This window comes from Phodopus roborovskii, unplaced genomic scaffold, assembly GCF_943737965.1.
Source record: "Phodopus roborovskii unplaced genomic scaffold, PHOROB, whole genome shotgun sequence".
Lineage (NCBI taxonomy): Eukaryota > Metazoa > Chordata > Mammalia > Rodentia > Cricetidae > Phodopus > Phodopus roborovskii.
Genome location: NW_026126480.1, coordinates 11,817,689 through 11,840,319, shown reverse-complemented (window position 1 = coordinate 11,840,319; position 22,631 = coordinate 11,817,689). Strand labels below are relative to the sequence as shown.

Sequence of the window (22,631 nt, the reverse complement as noted above, 5' to 3'; positions counted from 1 at the left end):
CTTACAGTATTGACCCTGAGTTTTGTGTTCAAAGGAGGGCTGTAACACAAGAGCACAGTCACCAGGACAGGACTAAAATCTGGTGTGGAAAAGACTTGGATCTTTGTCATCCTACTCTCCAAGAGGTCTGTGGAACCCTGGGCAGAGCCTCTGGGTTTGGCACCATAAATGGGACCTGAAGTTCTTTCATGTCATCAAGTTCAGCAGGTATAAAAGAATTAGACAAACATACATAGCTAGCAAGAGATTAACAGAGGCAACAATAGAGGCCACAGCCCCTCACAGAGGTTTCCCAGAGCACCAGGCCATCTCCCAGCTCTTCCTCAGCCTCCCCATGCCAGCCTTGCTATAGTGTGTGTTTACATCTGTCTCCCCTATCCAACCATGAACTCCAAAGCATGCTTGGCACGGGGCCTGACTCCACTAAAATCTAAAAGCGTGGGTGATGTGAGAAGAGAGAGCCAGAGGTCAGACATGGAGGCTCTCAAATGAATGGAGCCAACATTGATTAAATCCTAAAGTTAATCAAGTTCACTCCAGCTCTCTAGAATGCAGTTCCCTTTTTATCGTCCTCTGTCCAGCAGAGTCTGTGGACAGGACTTCTCCCAGAAGCAGCCTCTTGCACCAAGGAAGACCCTAGACTTCCTGAGTCCCTCTGGGATCTCAGCTTCCCAAGATGGCCAGAGAGAATGCTAAGGACTGATCAGAAATGGTTTGAGCTTCAACAGTGACCCCCTAGGGATCCCTAAAGTGTGCCAATTAATCAATCTCAAGAGGGTAAACTGAGGCCCTCAGGGGAGAAGCTAGGTGGAATGTGAGGGACCTATGGTCTAAAGAGCTAGAATCTTCCTCTTGGCTCTTGCTGAAGTGATGGCTAGCAGGCAAGTAGTGGATCAGGTGGGGGCAGAGCTCTTTGTGGCCAGAGGGAACTTCACTGTAAGATCGGATCTACCATTTTTGGAGTGACTGTGTAAATATAGATGACCTCACATCCTGTCCTCAACAATAGCCTGAGAGGCACTAGCATCCATACTGGAAGCAAAGAATGTCCCAGAGGCTGCCTGAGATCACTCAGCAGCTAACCATCATCACCAGGGCGCATGCCTGCCTGGGATGCTGAGACACTTTGGGTGCTTATTCTGAGCACAGACACACAGCCAGGATGAGTGACAGTCTTTCTGTTCTCAGAAGCCTGCTTCCTAGTGGCTGGAGGTGGACAATAGGGCATTAAGAAGCAGTGACAAGCTAACTTCAGGTGTTATGTTTATGGTCATGACCAAACCAGGTGGTATAATTAGAAGACACATTTGAAAACTGTACGAGAAGCCCTCCTACGGAGGTAACAGTCACATTGTGAACCAAGAAGGGAAAAGAAGCCTATTTCAATGAAGGGAACAGTGAGAATGTTCCAAATGTTGGAGGTTCAGACATCAGGCTGGTGTGGCTGCAGCAGGGCTCGAGGGTATGGAGTTAGAAGAATAGGAGAGTGTTGGTCATGAAGAACTGCTAGAGGGCTGGTCTAGTAGAGTGCTTGCCTAGCATGCATGAGGCCCGGGGTTCGATCCCTTGCACCCCATAAAGAAGGCACAGTGAAACACACCATGACTATTGAGATAGAGGCAGAAGGATCAGAAGTTTAAGATTATCCTCAGATACATTTGAGGTTAGCCTAGGTTACCTGAGACCCTGTCCAAAAAAAAAAAAAAATGATTGGATGGTTTTAAGAGGGAAGACACACCATAGTTCTGGGTTCAGGAAAGGCCTTTTCTAGCTGCTTCGTGGAGAATGAATTTTGGTGCACTCATGCAGTAGTCAAGATGAGAGGTGAAGACAGCTTAGATGATGAAGAGGGGAGATGGTGGGGAGGAATGGAGGCATTCAGATGCACTTTGGAAATAAGGGCAACAGTTCTTTGGGCTGAGGGAAAGAAACTACAAGTGTGAACTCTGGTGAAGGAGACATGAATAAGCTCCAATGGATCACAAAACTTGGCCTTTGTCAACTGGACCATGTGACATGTCTGGAATTTTCTGTTATGGTTTCCTTTCTGTTTTCTGGCTATATTTCATAAAGTTCTTTCTTAAAAGGCTTATTGGCCTCAGATGTGCTAAGGATAATAAAAAAAAAAAAAAAAAAGAGGCAGCTGGAGCCATGGGGGGGATTGTGTTCCTGTCTGTGTCTGGGTTCTACCTGAAGCTAAGATGGCAAAATAGTGGGAGGGAAGGACCCAGGAAGAGTGAGCCCGGCGAGGAAGTGCAGAGAAGGGTTGCATCACTGTCTCCCCTCTCAGGTCTCCTTTGGGCTCTTCTCTGCCCCTAGAGGCTCTGTCTTAACTATTGCTTCTGCCTCCTCTCTCCTATGGTCTGTGAGGAAAAGAGGGTGCTGAGGGTCTGAGAGCCAGAAGCCCCTGCACCACCCAGAAAATGAGTTCAAGGGCCCTGCTCGATGAGTGTCCCCTCTGCCCCACTCATCCGCTCTTCCCATCCTCACACCTTCCTGGAGAACTCTGCATCACACTGGTTTCCTTTATGCTACCCAACTGACTGTGCAAGGCCCAGGGAGGTGCTGGGTTGGTGTTATGGTTTGGATGTTGAGTGACCCTGAAGGCGCACATGTTACAGGTCTCAGGGTGAAGCTGTGTGAAGGTGTGTGTGTTCAGGAGATGGGATTTCGTGGGCAGCCCATAGGTCATTGGGGGTGTGCCCTTGAAGAGCACTGTGTGACTGGGGTCTCTTCCTCTTTGTTTGGCTTCCTGGCCACAAAGTAAGTGAACAAGTGAACCTGGCCAAGTGAACAAGAACCTCTAAAGCTGTGAAATGGAGCAAACATTTCTTCTTTATGTTATTTTCTCAAGTATTGTTTGTGATAATGGACGGCTGACTGGTGCAGTTGGGTAGAAGGAGTCAGAGATGAAAACAAAGATATGGTCTCTGCCCCATTTGGTTCAGCCTTTGGCTAGATGTGAGACTTGTTCTTGAGGGCCTCATCTAGGAGATACACATAGCTGTGAACAATAATTAGGAGATTGAGACATCGATGTTCATGTGGGAACAGCTACTTCCAGGCAGAGGTCCTGTACTGCTCTAGGCAAAGCCTTGAAGAACACATATTTGGATCAGCGGAGGTGAAGGAATGTATGCTGAGTCATGGTTAGATGGAAGGCTGGAGGGAATTCCTTGGAAACGAAGGAGTAGAAGTCACAGAGGCTTTGCCTTGCCTGGGGGGAGATGGCAAGCCCAGCACCAACACAAACCAGACTAGAGACCAGATTCATAATCCACCCAGCCACTGAGCCACAGCTGCCTCTGACATCATTCTAGATGATAATTCCTGGTGTCTAGACCTTAAGTCAGGGTGTCCTTCCATCCTCTGGTCTCCCAGACATACCTGATAGAGGTGGCCCAGTTGCCAGAGAAACCTACCTCAGTGCAGGTACATCGTACACAGTATATTGTGCCTTGTGGTTCCAGGTAGGGATGCCAGCTCTGGCCAGGGGTATATATCTTCTCACCGAAAGGGCAGACTTTGCCTGGGCCTGGCAAGCCAACAAGGGATGTTAGTGTCAGGAGGTTCCCGCTCCCAGAATGTCTGAGTTTGAATCTCTGCTGGACTGTACACTTGCTATTAGGCTGCTCCTCTCTGAGCCTTGGCAGTGTATAGGGCAGTGGGGGATCCAGCAATGAAAGGTTTTACACATCAGCACTGTGGTATAAATGGTAGTTCTTATGCAGAGTGGGTAACATGAGTTCCAGTAAGGACAAATTGGATGCTAAGGCCCCACAACAGTTAACACACCAAGCAGGCTGGAAGCCAGGGTCCCCTGGTTCTCAGTGCATTATTCCTCAGCCCCATGCTAACATTCATTTTCTTTCCTTTGTCCCATTTGTCCCTCTCATCTCAGTCTATCTCTTATACAACACACATACACACATGCACGCGCGCGCACGCGCACGCACACACACACACACACACACACACACACACCATCTAACACACACATACCATCTACAAATGGCCTTTGCAACTATCCTGAGTGAGGTAACCCAGACCCAGAAAGACAAATATAGTATGTACCAGACACAAAGCAAAAGATATCCAGCCTACAATCCACAAACCCAGAGAAGCTTGAACCCTCTTCCAGAAACAGATGGAAGCAGGTGCAGAGGTCCACAATTAACCAATGGGCCAAGCTCCTGGAGTACAATCGAAGTGAGGGGAGACTGATAATATGAACAAAGAAGTCAAGACCATAGCTGACAGGAGCTGGTGAGAGACCACTGACTCAGGTCTGACAAATGGCGAATCTGCATAAGACTCCCTTAATATAGTTGACAATGGTGTGAATGGAACAATACATGAGGCCACGGCAGTGGGTCCAAGGTCTAACACTAATGCACAACCTGACTTAGTGGAGCCCATTGTACATGGAGAGATACCTTGCCCAGCCTAGACACAGGGGTGTGGGGGTGGGGAGGTGCCTTGGTCCTGCCTCAAAGAGATAATGGGACAGTCTACTGACTTCCTAAAGGAGGCCTTACCCTCTCCAAGGAGCAGATGGGAGGTGGGTGGGAAGTGGGAAGGTGGGTGGGGAGTAGAGGGATGGGGGAAGGAGGAAGGAGGGGGAACTGGGATTGGAATTTAAAACATAAATTTTTTAAAATGTCCTTTGTGAGCCAAGGGGGATGGTTTAGTGGGCAAGGCTTGCTACACAAATGTGAGGGTTGGCATTCAGATCTTCAGCACCATATCCCAAAGCTGTGGTAGCCTATCTGGAATTTTAGTGGAGAGGGCGTGGAGGACAGGGGATCCCTGGAGAAATCTGGCTGGCTAGACTATTGGAAACCTTGCTAGACTGTCAAATCAGCCAAATCAGCAAGTGCTGGGTTCAAGTGACAGACCCTGGCTCGGTATATAAGGTGGTGAGCAATCTAGAATGACACCTAATGCCAACCTCTGACATCCTCATCCACGAGTACACATCTGTACACATACACATGCACACACACAACATGACCACAACACACACACACACACACACACACACACACACACACACACACACACAGACAAAAATTACCTTGGTTACTTCCCTGAGTTATTTTAATGTCTTTTTAGCTGTCAGTGTATCTGTTGTTAATAGGTACGTGGATTGTTTCTCAGAATGACTGAAAAACTGGTGTGTGTTTGAGATGGGTTAGCTGCCGCTCCCACTCCCCTAAAGCCCCCACCCCTCCCTTCATTTCTAACCAATCATTGTCATCTCACTTTCTTCCTACCCCTTGGCAGACCCAGGGTCAGGATTCCCATTTCAACATGGCTGCCTGGGCTCACTATGCCTCTTGCCCTGTCTCTGCCAGCTCTCCATCATGCAGCCATCCTGGGATCTTCAGCCCCAGATGGATATAGCATCCTATGAGGGAACTCCACTACTTGAGCTCTTCTTTTCCGAAGGCAAGGGATGGTCCAGCCAGAGCGAAGTGCCTGCATATTGATAGAAACCTGCACTTATTCTCTGTGCTGTTTTATGTTATTTAATGGGAGCTGGGGATGTAGCTCAACTGATAGAGTGCTTGCCCAGAATACACAAAACCTGGGGTTGTCCTTTCCTCAGCATCATATAAAGCAGGCATGGTAGCAGAGGCCAGTGACTCTAGCACTCTGAAGGTGGGAAGGAAGATAAGAAGTTCAGGGTCATCCTCAACTGCATGCGAGTTTGAGGCCAACCTGTTTCCCACCAACCTACTGTGGAGGGTGGTACCAGACAGCAGGTCCTATCCCCCATGACCCAGCAACTGTTGGCTGGCTTGTCTTGCCTGTATCAAATGAGCTGTGTTTATCTCTCAGCCTCTCCTGGCAGAGGGTGGAACACAGGCCCAGCTGGGGTGCTGGCTAGAGCCAGTCTGACTCTCCAAGGAGTGAATAATGTCTTTCTTTCTCAGTCTCCTCCCCAACAAGGGAGGGGTGATTGCAACACCGTGACTACCTTAGGTCTCAGTCAGTTGTTGAAGAAACTGTGTCCTACCTTCCTTGGGGCAGTCCTGAAGCCTTGGGCTTCTCTGCCAGTTGGCATGCCTTCTCTTCCCTGCCTGCTGAGAGTATGAGGATAGGAGCCACTCAGTCAGAGCTCCTCCCTGCCACCAACATGCCTGGCAGAAGCTGAGCTTGTGGGGGGCCTGGCAGGAGGCCTCTGGTGGCCACACACTCCACCCTACCATGCCCTCTAAGGTGCCTGGGGTGCTCTCTTCCTCTAGGGAGCTGCGTGCCCAAGGCCATGTGAAAACCAGGACAGAAGGAGACTGCCAAGCACAGCCACCCTGGTTCCAATGACCCTGGCACCAGCACCAGCTCCTGTCCAAGGTTGTTGGCAGGAGTGCTCACTCCTGAAGTGGCAAGCACACGAGGTGACATTCAGAAACATCTTACCTTCTCTGAGCCTCAGTTTGCCTATTTGAAAGATACACAGGTTAGGCTATGGTCTCCAGAGGTTTCCCCTAATAGTCTACGGATTCCCGATTTCAAGTTTTCTAAGATTCAAGTTTTGAGAGTTGCAGAAGCCTACATTTCATTACACCATGAAGCTTGTTTGATGCTGTGGTTAGGAGTTCTTCCAGGTTCTGATGGCTGCATCCTAGGCTCTCAGGTTCTCCAAAGCAGATTAGGATGAAGTTCTGGGAGCCACTGGGGTCACCCCTGAGTGTCACGGAGAAGGAGGTAGTGTGCTCTTCACACCTGCCCCCCTTTGTCCCCCATAGCCTTCTGTCTCCTCTCCTAGCCCAGCCCAGCCCAGCCCAGTTTCTTCTCACCCTTCACCATTTCTTATTCACCCACTGTGCCCAGCTCTCTCCACTTAGAAATAAGCATGTCTTAATTTCTAAGACCTTCTGTCATCCCAGAGGTCAGGGCTTAAATAACAGATTTGGCTCTTATTTGAAGCCCAAGTTGAGTAAATCTACCAATTGTGCATCTGTTCGGTGGGACTTGTAATATACTATGCCGGGGCTGTTCTAGGATTAAGTCAGATCCTATACACACCATGTTTACTGTCAGACACACATTACGATATATGTTCATTTAAGCAGTGCATAAGACCAGACTGACAAAAACCAGATCTGGGCGCTGGCTCTACACTTCCTTAACAGTCTATTTCTCACAGTATTTATTTCCAGAGTTCTTAGGGCAGCCTCCAGCACCTCCTAGCCATGAATATCACAATACCCCAGAGGCCATAGCTCCGAAATTTCCTTGTTCATGATGCTCCTGGCTCCTTCTATCTTCACTCAAAAGCCGGTCCTGTCTCCATTAGTAGCTTCAGCATCTGTCTGGACCTCAGCTCGGGTTGCAGGGCTGAAAGTGGCTCAGAAGGTGGGGCAGAGAATGGGAAGGCAGGACTAAGAGGTGAGAGGCCTGGCCGAGGAAGGAGGGATGGAGCTCATGAGCCTTGGAGTCAATAGAGCAAAGGGCAGCTGTGGGAGTTATTAACTGGGTTACAGGGTGGTATGATCAAGTGTCAGTCACTGTGGGACATAGGAGTTGAAAGCTAATTGGATGGCCAGTGGGCAAGGGATCAAGAAAGAGCTATGGCTATCACCCTGGTGAGACAGTACCATAGCTGGACCTAAGGGAAGCAACAATACTTGAGGGGAAAGGTATAGACTGCAGAAACATGTTTGTGGGTTCCAAGGGCAGGCTATAGGGCAGACGGGGCAGGATGGAGACGGAAGAGGAGCAATCAAGGAGAGGATGGGGGTTAGGGTGCATGTGACGTCAGGGTAGCCCAGAACCACCTGCAAGGCAGGAGAGAAGTACAGTAGCCTGAGGCATTTGACAACATGAAAGTTAGCAGAGTGACAGCAAGTGAGAACAGAGGTTGTAGTCCCTGGGCAGGGGCCAGAAAATGACATATCAGTGATGGCAGGGCACTTGGTGCCATATGTAGTGAGTGTCATTATCATTAGTGACAAGAGAGACCTTTCTGATACTCACTGATTTGTGACTGGATCTCAAGTCTTATACCTAGCCATGAGAGAGAGAGAGAGAGAGAGAGAGAGAGAGAGAGAGAGAGAGAGAGAGAGAGAGAGAGAGAGACAACACACACACACACACACACACACACACACACACAGAAGCCAGGGTTGGGGTGAGAAGAGACACCAAGCAGGATCATGGAATTGTTAACAAGGATCTGGAGCCACCTGCAAAGGCACAGAGGCTGGAGTGGCCAAGGCAGAGAGGACCTTGAGAGGGAGTCTGAGGGGTGCTAGCCCCCCCCCCCAAGCACCTGCCTCCATAGGTCACACCTAGGCTCTTTGCCTACTTTGACAGACTGAAAGTATTTGAACTTAGTTTATCTGATCTCAATTCAGGGCAGCAATATTTTCCAGAAAGACTTCAGATGCCCCAGGTCACCCGCCAGGCTGTCCCTGAGCTGGCTCCCAGACACATTTTTAACCACTGCTGTTTGTGGTGACCCTGTTTTCAGTCTCGCCCCCTCTGGCCGGGTCCCATCTCCTCCACGTGGGACACACCACCAGTGTCTGACCAGCCCCCTTCCACTCTTTTAAAAAAACAGTTTATATGCCACTGCTCCCGCAAAGCCACCCCAATCCTGCAGGACCCTGGCTTCACCTTCAGGACTGAGTTAGGCTTGGTTACTATGTGGTCCGCATTCTTATCCCCATGAATTGGAAGCACTTGTTGAGTGGGTTTATCCTCTATACCAGACTGTGTGAGAGGAAGGAGCAGATGTTGACCCTCTGCCTTCTGTGGAGCCTGTGTCGAGTTAGTGCTTGCTGGGTGAATGAATGCACGGGTGGATGAAGTTAACAGAAAGAGGGGGTGCCGCTATAGCCAAATCACCAACTATGGTCTTCAATCCCAGAAACTTCTCTCCTTAACAACAACTACAACAAAACAACAGCATTACATGGGAGGAGGACAAGGTCCTTTCAACAGGTATGCCATGCCACATCACATTAATTAACCTTTCACCTCCCCTTCCAACTCTTGGCTACTGTTTCCCAAAACCACCTGCCAAACCAAATAACACAGTGTACACAGAGGTCAGGAGCTCGGGGCCACTGAGGGCTCAAATGACTCCCTGATCTTTACAAGCAAGTCAACATACCTCAAATGTCCCCCTCCCAGTGCACCCCACAGTCTGACCCAAAACATTCACGAATGATAAAGGTCCCATTGGGGGGGGCACAAGTCTAGGGTGGGTAGCGTGTCTTAGGACAGTAGCAATCAGAAAAGAAAGCAGCTTCCGGGGAGGCTGGAGGAGGCCATGGGAACACACCAGGAGGTTCAGGGAGAGGAGAGAGGGCTGGAATTGTAGTAAGAACTCAGAAAATCTGAGTAAGCCAGATTGCCCAGGAATGAGAGTGTTCGGATCCCATTTGAACCCATACAGTCTTATTTTAGTCACACAAACTTACCCCCCTCTAAGACATAAGCCTTGCCTAGGGCTCTGGCTCTCTTTGAGGGAGGCCTCTTAACAGAATTACAAGAAATGCCTCAGTGGCCAAGCTGCACAAGCTAGCAAAAGGGACACACTTCTTTGAACACAGCTCCCTTCATTTAGACGCATCAGACGTTTAGAGACATAGAAGACTTTCAAGGACAGAATCATCGAGCCAGGAAGAGCATCTCTATTACCTATCAAAGAGAGCTGCCCACATTCTAGTTCAATTCACAGACTCCTAGAAAGTTAGGGACTATGTTCAATCCCCTTACTCTAGAGATAGTGACCCCAGTGAGGGAGGGAGCAGGACTTGCCAGAGATCCTAGATGTGTCCCAGCACAGACTGCACAGTCATTCTGTAGTTCTGGAGAGGGTAGTTATGGAGATGCCTGTCCTAGTGATGGGACTCAGCTGACACACGGGGAGGAATTCCTGAGGACAGAAACAGGCAACAGGCTTCAGTCCTGCCCAGAACAGGGCCTGATGGTTGTGCTGCACCTCCCAGGGACACCGTTCTCACGCCAGCCCTCTTTGGGAGTTCCAGATATTCAAGGTCCTTTTCTCTGGGCCGACGCCATGGCCAGCGGCTGAAGGAACTTGAGAGGCCAGCCCTGGAACAGGTGCAACAGCTGGATCAACTGCGCAGCTGTCTTGGGGCTTGCTGCTTGGAGCCAGTGAGTGAGACAGAGACCTCTACTGGTGGGAGCAGGGAGGTGCAGAACCTCGTGGTTAGAGACCTAGACCCAGGGCCTGCTCCCCACCCAGTCGTGTACATCTGGGCAGATGGATAGAGATGTGACTAAGTTGGAAAGCAGGACAGGATTACATATTGGTAAGTATCCAAGATATCTATATCCCTAGACCTCCCTATGCTGTTCACTATTCCTCCCCACATTACAGAATACTTCCTCTCCCAACTCCCACTCCCAAAGTCAAATGAACTCAGTATGAAAATGAGGTCATCTTAGAGAAAGGCAGGTGATGCTACCATGGTCCTCAAACATCACCCACTTAAGGGCAAGCATCTCACCTCACAGTAGCAGAGGCAGGAAGGACACAGTACCTGAGGTCACATTTGGCATCAGGGAAAAAGCAAGCACTTTGACCCTGACATTCGGCAGGTGAGCTTGCCTTTGGATCCATGTCATATCTAAGGAACTACCCCTTTGTCCAGGCCTGCTTCTGGGGTCTGAGAGTCCATCACCTGGGAACCAAAGCTCCAATTCCCATAAGACATAATTCCCCGAGGGCTGATGTCTTACTTGGCAATCAGCTCTCTCCTGAAGGTGACACGGGAGAAACCTGAAGCGTGTTAGACGGTTTGTGAGGACACACTGCAGAGAGAAAGCAAGTACCAGAGAAAGCACTGTGGATGAGCAAAGGAATGGGGACACTTCTGGGTCACAGAGGGGTGAATGACAGATGTGATTCTATTGGGACTGGGGTCAGCACCAGTCAGGACCAGGCAAGCGCCTTCAGCCTGTGTGGTGACTCCAGTCTCAGGTGGAATTGTGGCAGCAGTGAGGGTTGGACAGTTAGGGCTCAGTTTATGACCTAATTGAGACTCAGTATAGATCTGTGGGGAAGTACAGCCAAAGAGGGAATAAATAATCTTTGCTGAGCCCTTGGACTTCATCTAAGGAGTGAGCCAAAACCCACCTTGAAAGTCTATCCCACACACATCTGAGAACACCCATTTATAAAAGCACTTTAGATGCCACCAGGAGACTTCATAAACACGACACACTTGAGATCTCTCTTTACACTAAGACAAGGCTTTTTACATGAGACCTTAAAAATAGGTTACTGGCTGAAGATTTGCAGTATGATGACAAAATTCACAGAGCAAAGGCACCAATGAACATTAGGCTCAGAGACAGGTAAAGTGTCCTAACTCACACGACCAATAAATGACAGATCTGGAGTTAGGATCTTTCTCTGTGTCTCTGTAGTAGTCCCCCCACCTTTCAGCTTAACTCTAACAGATAATTTGATGGATAGACACAGAAGAGAAAGCTCTTTCCAGCCTTGACAACACCAGGATCTTAATGCTTCTCATCGAACACCGGGTTACCTGAACCTTAGTGACATTCATTTTCTTGAGTGTCTGGAGCACTGCATTTATGGGGGAGATAGCATACTGCAGAACCTGGTGACAGATATGGGCTAGAAGGCCAATGCAGGCATGGGGGAAATTCAGAAAGGGAGCGGGTCACCAGGCAGAGGTGGCCATTATGCTCTGAAGGGCTGGTGGTCATCGCGGGTAGAAGGGGCTTTGAGTAGCCTCGGAACCATCAGGGTGGATCTCCCAGGGCAATGATATTGGGAAGGGAACTTCAGGGCCAAGGCCAGGGGGGTACCCAGATCCTTTGAGACTAAGTCTCTCTCAGTGGACAAGCAGGCAGGTTGTCGTTTCTCCCTCCTCAAGGTTGGAGGAGGGAGAGGTGACATTTACTGAGTACTTGGCATCCTGCTAGCATTTGAAAGCATTACTCCCTTTCATCCTTCCCCTAACCCTTCCAACCCTGGTTAGCAGCTCTCCTTTGTAGAGGAAGAAACAGAGGCTGGCAGGTCTAAGAGGCAGAGTCAAGGCTTGAACCCAACTCTTAATTCTCTCTGTTTCTGTTCATGAGGACATCTATGGATCTGGAGCCACTGGCAGGCTAGGGAACATCAGACAGACATACTACCTTCCCCTCAGCAGAAGAAACAAGATCTAATCCAGTCTCGCCAGCTCTACAAAGCCAGGAGCAGATGGAAGCAGAGCTGACCGGCAAAGCTGAGCTGTGGAGATGAAAGGCTCTCAGCTAGGAGATGGGCAATGGGGGTCTTCAAGCCAGGCTCTGCTCCTGAGGCCTGGAGCAGACCACTTCCCCTCACTGGCCTGTTTTGTATCAAGGGAGTTCAGAAGGGGTTACCAGCTTAAGGGGGCAGTAAGGAAACTGGGGCTGTAGGCCTACATACCCTGCTTGAGGTTACATTGTTTTTGCAGAGGAAACTCCGGGGTTAGGCAGCTGATAACACTTTGGGAAAACTACCTCTCAACATCCCTATGCAAGTTGCCTGCTCCTTGTCATTTAAATCTCATAACGGTTTTAGGAGTCTAACATTTTATAGATTAGAAAGGAGACTGCGAGGTGCCTTCCGTGTCTGACTCCACCGGATGGTGTTCAGTGGGGCCAGGAAGATGAAAAAACCCTCATCCAGTTCACCATGCCCTGCTGCCTTCAAAGTGGCACAGCCCCACATCAGGGCTCCTTCCAGACACTATGAAGCAGGATTTGGAATTAGAGTTCTGGCTTTGGATGGTTCACCAGCGTAGGGCAACTTTCCTCTCTTTACCCTGCCTAAGTTAACTCTTCTGTTAAATGTGAATGATGACACCTCCCCTGCAGTAAAAAAGATAAAGGACTAGAAAAGTCACCCCACTTTGTTCATCTTTCTGACTAAGATCTCTTCCACACAACAGCGTTCTGTCTTCATCACACAGGGCAGATGGAAACGCTGTCCCTTTCCACAATGCACAGTGACCTGCCCCAGGGCAACAGCCCCCCCCCCCGTGTGGATCTTGCCACGCCCTTGTCTTCCCCAAGACTCACCAGGCCACACTGGTCATGGAACACTCCTGCCATACAGGTGCTGACTGGATAAATTCACAAGTTACCAGTCCCCAGGTCCTAACATCCCAGTGGACCACATCCCTCCCCTGCCTGCCCAGACTCTGCCTGGTTTCTACTTACGGGCTCGGGCTTGAGAGTCCAAGGGGAACCAGAACATCACGAGTCCCAGCAAAGAGGAGAGGATTCTCACCCCGGGAACCATCCTTCCTTGCCCCAAAGTCAGATAACCCCAGGACAAGCCCGGAGAAAGTAAGACTCTGAGAGGAACACAAGTAAGTCCCCAGGACCAAGTAGGACCGCTGCCAGAGGAATCAGAGAAGCAAAGATGAAGAGGAGCCAAGGACAGGAGAGGTGTCAGGTGGGGGTGAGGGGACCGTAGGAAGGGGGCAAGGAGAAAAGGGAGAGAGATGGAGAGATGGGGAGATGAGGAGTTAGAGGAAGGTCTGGCAGGAGGGAAAAGCGATGGCAGAAATGGAGAAGGTGCTAGCTAGAGAACCAATGTCTGTGGGGGCGCGGCTCTCAGGGCTCAGTGCTCGGGTGGCGCTGGCTGGCGGCGGAGCTGCGGTGCGGGGTCCGGCACCCGCCTGGCGAGCGATGGGGCGGCAGGACCCTCGGCGGCGGCGCGGGGGAGGCTGAACGCGGCCGCTGTGCACGCCTCGGGCGCCAGACGCCGCGCTCGGGCGCATTTGTACTTTGCCGCGGGAAGCTTGCAGCCCCGGGCCGGCCTAGCGCTGGCGCCTCCTCTGAGGCACCGCGAGCTCGTGGATTGGCCACCCGAGAAACAAGCCCATTTCCCCCCTCCCCTCTCGTGCAGGGCTCAGAACCTCCGCTCCAGGCGAGGCGCCTAGTGGAGACGAGGGGGCTGGGGAGGGGGAAGGGGCCACTGGGTTTTAACCCCTGTCTCCCCGCGGTACATAACCTGAGTCGGCTTGGGGTTGGAGTGGGGAAGAGCACTGTACGGTTCTGGGCAAGCTCAGGATTGGGTACTTGGTAGGGAGTGCAGAAACACTTGCCTTTCTTAACACAATTTGTGGTCTTGAGCATACCACCTGGGCGGGAGACTTTCTCCCCAGCACGAAAATGATGGTTTCAGCCCACCACTCTGCATGGACCAGGAACAGCCCGTTGCCAGAGCCTTTTCACCAGAGGGTGGGCATGCTCACCCTGACCCAGAACCCCAGCATGACCTCCTGGACTAACAGGACACTAAGAAAGGAACCAGATCTGTCTGAATGGACAGACTCTGCATAAATGGACAGACTCAAAGTTCTGGCCCCATCCACATCTTGCTGAGCTTCCTGAGTTTCTCTTGCACAGGTACCAGAATCTCATGGAGACAGGAAAGGGTAAGAAAGAAGAGATGGCGGTCACACCCACTCTGGTAGTGAATCTTATTTCCAGGTTCTGACAGTGCCTGGCAGGGTTAAGGCTAGCCACTCCCCACTTCTCCAGGTGAGCAGTGGGAAGAACCAATGGCCCAGAAACCCTCTTCTCAGGGCTCTCAGAATGAAGACAAAGACGAACTTCCCCCAATACTCCTCAGACTTTACTTCTCCCCATCAAAATCAAAACTGGGCATCTCTCTTCCCTCTGGGGTGAAGGGTTAGTGCACCTCTTTCCTCTGCCTTAGGTTGCAAGAGGTGGGGCTGATTGTGTTCTTCTAAACCCTGCGCCAAACCTTTACCACTCCCAAAGTGACTGTGCATCTTCATACCTCTGTCTCTTTGTGCACGTCCTCCTTCTGCTATACCAGTTTCCTTTGCATCTCCATCTTGGGCTTTGACCAAAGTAGGCCAGTGCTTTCCAAGTTTTATCCCCTCTCCTGGCTGGCCAAGTTGACCCAGCTGGCTTCAACGATCCTCCCGCCTCAGCCCCCTAGAGACTAGGAAAATAAGCCCGCATCACCGTGCTGCAAGTTGCTGTGGCCTTGAGCTGCTTGTTTCTTTTTGCCCTGTGTTTTTGTGTTTCACACTTGGGCACTACCATATGCACACCTGTGTATGATGGTGCACATGCCCTTGCACTTGCATATTATGGCCAGACGAGGGCAGCTGTTGTCTCACTTTCCACTTTGACACAGTATGTATCTGCTTCAGCCCCAGCAGCCAGCCAGTAGGATCCTTCTATCACTGCTCACAACAGATAGCACTGGGGTTATGAGCTTGAGGGATTTGAACTCAGAGACTCATATTTGCCCAACAAGTGCTCTTACCCACTAAGTCATGTCCCTAGCTCCCCATTTTAACTTATGATCTTCTTGCTTCTGCCTCTAAGTGCTGTGGCTATAGAGATCACTACCATACTCAGCTAGAGATAAGACGGGGCTTCCTGAAGGCTAGGTAGGCACTCTAAGTTAGCTACCCTATCTCTGGAGACTTCATTGAGTTCTCCCAGACAAAGACTGATTTATTTATATTTGTTTTGGTAGAGTTGGGGATCAAATGTAGGGTCTTCTATATACTAGGCTAGGGCTCTAGTAAATGGTCATTATTGGTGTGGAGTGTAAATAATTATTTGCATTTTTACCATGCACTGTGAGAGAGATGCCTTTTTCACTTCTATAGCCATTTTGATACAAACCTTTGCTACACAATGACACTGAATAAACATGGCTGCATGTATGAGTAAGAGCATGGATGATTTCAAAATGGCTTTTTCATCTGAATTCATGAAGCACCATTGTTAATCACTAAGAAACACAAGTGTTCAGTGCTAGAGTTCTTGCCAAGCATGTGCAAGGCCTTTGGTTTTACCTCAGCACACATTACTACAGTCTGCTTTGAAAGGTCTCCCCAGTTCTTAAAAACCCTAGTGCTTTAACAGTTTCCGATCTCTTAACTGTAGGCTCCATGAGCATACTTCCAACATATTATGGTGCCAAGTATACATTATTATTCCAAAGGTGAAAAAAAAGGCAAAAACAAAGGAGCAATCACAACAAAGCATAATCCAGGGGAAATTCATACCTAATAATATATATATATATATATATATATATATATATATATATATATCTGGTCAGGAACCTATGGGAGAACCTGCTGCTATGATTTTGCTAAACTGATGCACTAAACTTCCTTTTAATTGGCTATCTTTTACCAATCTATTAGTCTAACTCCCTCCCTTCCAAAGAAACTTCTTGAAATGGACAGGGAGCCACAAGTGACCAAATGCACAGAAGAGACTACTTATCCCTAAATGGAACATCTCGATCACAGTCTCTCCCTCCTCCCAAGGCTCAGGAAATAGAAAGATTGTAAAAAGCCAGAGGCCAGGAAGAACACCTACAAACGTGTCTTCTGAACGTGATAGGCAGTCGCCCCATGAACTCTCAACAGCTGTGCTTGCTGTGCAGGAGATGAACCAAATAACTTGTTTGTACTTCAGCATGGGTGGTGGAGGGCTCACAAGGACCTATTCCTAGTTAAGGCCTAAGGGAAAGAGTCTCGCAGTCTGGCTAATGAGGCTGGGGTTTGTGGGAATTACTGGAAACAGAGAAACCAAGCAGTATGTATGCATCTCTCCTTGATACATAAACTAAATAATAGTCTGAGGCAGCACAAGGGAGTCGGTCCCTGATAGACTCCAAGGACACCAGGGGTGGAGGACCACAGAGGAGGGGCAGGCACAATGGAGAGAACTAGGTATGAGGATGATGGATGATGCCTAGCTCACTAAAGGTTTAAGGAAGAGCTGGATTCAATAATGACTCAAGACTGGATGGAGCTTTAGTGGGTTTGTGGAGCCCTTTCTCAAGGCAGGATCTTTATTAAATAACAAAGTTTTTGACAAATCTACATGACCTTGACCAACATGTAAACAGTGTCTAGGAGGTGGTGGAGCAACATAGATGCCAGAGGAAAACAGATATCTACATTATGATTCATAACAGCAACAAGACTACAGTTACAAAGTAGCAACAAAAATAATTTTGTGGTTGGGGTCACCACAGCATAAGGGTCTCGGCATTAGGGACATTGAGAACTACTGCTCTAGACTAAGCAGGGTAGTCTTCTCTCCTGCAGGTGTGATGAATGGAAAGACAATAGCTGGAGTTACAGCCACAGCAGCACCTCAGAGCCACAGAGCCACAGAACCACCCCAAGTAATGTGTGTGGGGGGCATTTAATTGGTCTTATGGCTTCAAGGATAGAGACTGTTATGGTTCAGGAATGCCATGGTGGCAGGTAGCTGGAATAGTAGCTGAGAGCTCACATCTTGGTACTGTGGCTCTGGGGTGATACTGTGGCCCTGGAGCAGTACTGTGGCTCAGGGGTGGTTCTGTGGCTCTGGGGTGATACTGTGGCTCTGGGGTGATACTGTGGCTCTAGGGTGATACTGTGGCTCTGGGGTGGTACTGTAGCCCTGGAACAGTACTGTGGCTCAGGGGTGATATTGTGACTCTGGGATGGTTCTGTGGCTCTGGGGTCCACAAGTGGGAGGCAGAGAAGGGACACTGGTAGTGGTGTAGATCTTTTGCAACCTCAAAGCTTGCCCCAAGTAACACACCTCCTCCAACAAAGCCACACCTCCTAATCCTTCCCAAATAGTTCCACCAACTGGAGACTTGAGTATTTAACAAAATGAGCCTATGGGGGCCATTCTCATTCAAACCACAACAGAGGACACGAAGGTTTGGTACCTTGCTGGGGTTGAAAACTTGCTTGTGGAAGAAGATGGTAGAATGGACATAGGAGCTGAAGGAAGGGAACAGTTTGGAGATGCTGTATATGACTATCCTTTAAGCCAAACCACCATCATCTCCAGGAGATCTGCCAGGCTACTTGCCAAAGATCATCACAGCTGAACCTCATAGAAGGAGTGGGCAGGAAGGGTCATGGGAACCTTCCCTGAGTACCCATCTGCCTCTCCCAACCCATCTTTGCAATTCTGCCCTAATTGCATGTGGTGTTTTGGGAAAAGCTAGAGGCCAGAGATTGGGGAAAAGTAAGAGGAGTTTCATCTACGCAGCCATAGGAAGCCATCATCCCTGCTGGGTACTGACTTTCCAGTGTGGCTACTTTAAGGTCACTGGTGTTCCTGTCCATAACCCATCACCATTGCTATGTAAGTAAACCTAATAGACTCATTAGTTTTCCCTGGTGAACTTTGGTGGAATCATAACTTGGTTTGTTATTGGAACCTCAGGGAGGGAATGAGACACATTCTATCCCTGGAAAGGAATTGTAGCAACATATCATAGACCATTGCTGTGACAGAACTGAGTATGTGTTTGGGAAGGATTGTGGATGGGTTTTGGAGCTTTGGGCTGGAAAAGTCATTGAGTGCTCACAGCTTAACCTGGAAGACAATGCCGAGAGCAACTCAGACAAATGGAAGCCTGTCTTGTGAGGTTTCAGAGGGCACAAGCACGTTACATGAAGTTTCCCAAATGCCTATGGCCCCTATTCCTGTTACAACATTTTCTGTCCCAAGCATACACTATGGCCATGTGGGTGGGGTATGCCCTATGACCAGTTGACTGAAGAAGAAAAAAACTAGGACCTGGCTGTTCTTTTTCCCCAGACAGGGTCTCACTATGTAGCCCTGGCTGTCCTAGAACTCATTCTGTAAACCAGGTTGACCTTGAACTCAGAGATCTACCTGCCTCTGCCTCTGCCTCTGTCCCTGCCTCCTGAGTGCTGGGATCAAAGGTGTGTCCTACTACACCTGGTTACTGGTGGTTCTGCATGCCATTCAGGCATCAATCATAAAGGAACTGGGGAAAGTCTTCACGATGGGCAGAACTTGGCAGTGAACTAACATATCTGTATGTTTGCTTAGATGGAGAAATGGATGGATAAGTGATTTTTTTTCACTGATCCATGGGCTGTGGACAATGGTCAGGGATTTAGAAGGGGCATGGTTGGGAAATTAGTGAGAAAGACTTTTGAGGAAGAAATATGTTGACAGATCTCTCTAAATGGTAGAAGAACGTGAAGATAACTGGTCCGATATAAATGCTAATCAAAAGATGACTTCAGAAGAGAAAGAGTTTAATAGTCAAGGATGGGATGACCGATTCTGTGGACACTAAGATTCTTTCTCCAGCCATTTCTGCCATTGTGCAATAGGCCCAGAAACAAATAGCCATGGTGGCAGAGATGGAGTTATGTAAGGGCTCAATAACATGGACTTCCACTTACTAAGGATCACTTGACTATGACTATTTGACTGAATGTCAAATCTGCCAGCAGCAGAGACCAATACAGAGCCCCAGATATGACATCATTCTCTGGATTGACCAATCAGCAACCTGATGGTGGGTGGACTACCCTGAACCACTTCCATTGTGGAAGGGACAGAACTTAGACCTTAGTGGAACAGATAATGCATTCTATTTATGAATTTTCCTTGACTGCATGTAAGACTTCTGCCAAAACTACCATCTGTGGACATATGGCACAGCTTATCCATTATCATGATATTCTACACAGCATTTGTTCCTGACCAGTGAGTGAATCCACTTCACAACTAAGGAAGCACAGCAAAGGCTCATGGAATTCACTGGCCTTACCATGTCTGCCACTATCCTGAAGGAGATGCCTTGATACAATGGTGAAATGGCCTTTTAAAGATGCACCTAGGAGCCGGAGAGATGACCCAGAACTTAAGAGCACTGGCTGCTCTTCCACAAGACCTAGGTTTGATTCCCAGCACCCAAAGTGTGGTTCACAACTGTCTGTAACTCCAATTCCAAGAGATCCCACTTTCTTCTGGTCTCCCTGGCACCTTATGTGCACATGCATACACATAAAATAATAATAATAATAATAATAATAATAACAATTTAAAAGTAATATAAAATACAGATATAACTACAGTGCCAGTTGGGTGAGAACAATCTGGAGGAATTGGGCAGGGTTATCCAGAAGTCTGTACATGCTTTGAATCAGTATCCAATATATAGTACTGTTTCTCCTGCAGACAGGATTCATGGGTCCAGGAATCAAGGGGGAAGAAATGGCAGTGGTTTCACTCACAACCGCCCCTAGAGGCCTATTAGAGTTTGCTTTCTGGTCCCAGGACCTTATGCTCTGCAAGCCTGGAAGTCCATAATCATCATGGTGGGAGCATTGCTGCAGGCAGGCAGGCTCAGCGCTGGAGCGTGCTTAGATCCTTACCTGAAAGTAGGATGGGTGGGGTGGGCAGGAGTGCTAACTGGGAATTGACACATGAGCTTTTAAAACCTCAAACCTCTCAGTGACGCACCACCTCAAACCTCTCAGTGACGCACCTCCTCCAACAAGGCCACACCTCCTAATTCTTCCCAGACAGTTCCACCAACTGGGGACCAAGCATTCAAACATATGAGCCTATGGAATCATTCTCACTCAAAACATCACAGGGCCTGTGGTCACATGATACAGTGCCACCAAGTGTTGCACGAAACACTCCAGTCCAGACTCGAGACTGTTGTCAGCTATGAACTACAGTGTTTACTGTACCTGCAGATTCTGCACATAATGAAGCATAAAGGCTTAATTGTGATAAGCAAAGTCTGAATATTTCACTATTGTAATATTCAACATGTAAGTATCAAATAAAAATGTCTCTAGACTATATCACGTTGTAGTTTTTTGTTTTATTCCATTTTATTTGTGACAGGGTCTCACTATATAGCTCTGATTGACCTGGAACTCACTATGTAGACCAGGCTAACTTGAACTCACAGAGACCTCCAACCCCTTGCCTCTGCCTCTTGAACATTGGATATAAAGATCTTTGATTTTAAAATTATTGTTTTTAAATTAACTTGATAACTTCAGTTCCATTTAAAAAAAATTGTTCAATGAATTTAGGGTTAAGGCAAATTTGAGATTAGGACAGAGTTTCCAATAATTGCTGAGAAGACCTTGGACATAAGTAGTTTTGCACTACTTACTTATTTACAGTAGCATTTCCAGTATTGATAATTAGTAAATCAAAATATTAATCAAATCTGAAAAATTCAGAAGAGGCTCCATACTTTATGGTGTTAAATATTCAGGTAGGATCTAATGCTTATCCAAAAACAAATATGCACATTCATCTCATTAGCATGTAAAAGTATTTTTTCTGTCTCACAAACAGAAAAGATATACATATACCAAACAATTGTTTTTAAATGAATTTATAATTTATTATTAACAAAATTTTGATTTGCATACCTACTTTATATCCCTAGATAGCCCATAACAGTGAAAACTTTTCCCGTTGAACTCAGGTCCAGATGAACAAAGCTTAAGAGGCCTTTCGTGCTCTAGTCACACACAATTCCTGGCCCGTAGATTGCTTCAGAGTGTGAAACCAGCACAGCCACATGGACCACAGGCGTCAGGGGCAAGAAAAGACTTCTTAACCTGGTCCACTTGATTCTGTTCACATGCTTCTAAAAGAACTCACCACAGGGGAGTTGCCAGGAGAAGACTACCTGACAGAGACTGCATCATGCTGGTGAATGTGTAACTACCAGTGTTGGGGACAGGGGCATGGGTATTTTTCCCCCTATTCCCATTGTATTGTGCTCAAGGCATTTCCCTCTAAATAAGTTGAGAACTATAGTGTTGAGAAGAAAGAGACTTCAAAAACTATGACAGAGCACAAAAGGGACAGGGAGGAAGAAATGACTGAACTTGCTCTCAGGGTCTTGAAAAAATTTAAAAAAAGAACAAGAAAAAAAGCAGAAGGCTGGAATCTGCCAGTGTTCTTCTTCACTCCTCCCTACTCTTCTCATCTTCGTCTTCTTGACTTTCACCCTTATCGCCTCCATCAATATCTCCCAATTCTCCTCTGCCACCACCACCACCACCACCATCACCATCACCACCACCACCACCACCACCACCATCATCACCATCACTCCCCCATCCTCCCACCCCTCACCCCCCACCCAATCATCCACATCAGGAACCAAGGGGCCTGGCCAAACATCACCTTTGATGATCTCTCTTAATTCATCCTCACCTGTGAAAACTGGTCAGCCAACCAGGTAAAGAAACTCCCTGGTTCTTTATGGTACCACTTTGGGCTGGCCTTATGCTGTTTTGGACTTGAGTGCCTTGTCAAATGCTTTCCAGATTTTTCACTTGACTTCAGTGAGGATGGAGCCTTGCTCTCAGGCAGGTGACTTTCTTTGGAGAGAACCTTATTTTCAAAGTAAGGCTTTTCTTCAAGATAAAAATCTGTTCTGTGACCTGATTTTATATCTTCAAATTCTGTCACCTCAAGTCTGATTAGATAATGTGACACCTCTTGTCTTCCTCCCCAAACAGTGTAGACACTCGTGGGTGGTTGAAAAATGTTATCCCAATTTTTGGGATTTTAATGATCAATTTTGACCTATTCTGAAAAAAATGGTTGATGGAGGTTGTTATATTTTCATCATATGTTCAAATTTTTCTCACTGGCTTGTTCTTTAAGTCTGTCTGTTTCATTTTTGTACTTTAGTACAAAATGCTCCTTGCTTCAGTTGGCTGGGAGAAGCCAATGCGTCTGCCAACTTCAGGAATAGAACTGGCCTGGATTTCTTGGGTCAAGGGCAGGAGTATAGACTGCTGTTTCAGGGACAT

General features: G+C 48.1%; 1 protein-coding gene and 1 pseudogene across 2 annotated transcripts in view; both read right to left on the bottom strand.

Annotated features, from left to right (window-relative positions):
- The window catches only part of Chrdl2 (chordin like 2), a 27,915-nt gene extending 14,183 nt beyond the window's left edge, over positions 1 to 13,732 (bottom strand). The window contains exons 1-2 of one of the 2 annotated variants that reach the window (XM_051192342.1): positions 13,201 to 13,732; positions 3,423 to 3,535 (exon numbers count right to left, since the gene is read on the bottom strand). In XM_051192342.1, the coding sequence (XP_051048299.1) occupies positions 3,423 to 3,535; positions 13,201 to 13,282 (195 nt within the window). In that variant the 5' untranslated portion in view covers positions 13,283 to 13,732. The remainder of the gene's footprint in view (positions 1 to 3,422; positions 3,536 to 13,200) is intronic. The other variant, XM_051192341.1, reaches the window with a different exon arrangement.
- Positions 13,600 to 22,631, bottom strand: LOC127228935 (protein SET-like; annotated as a pseudogene).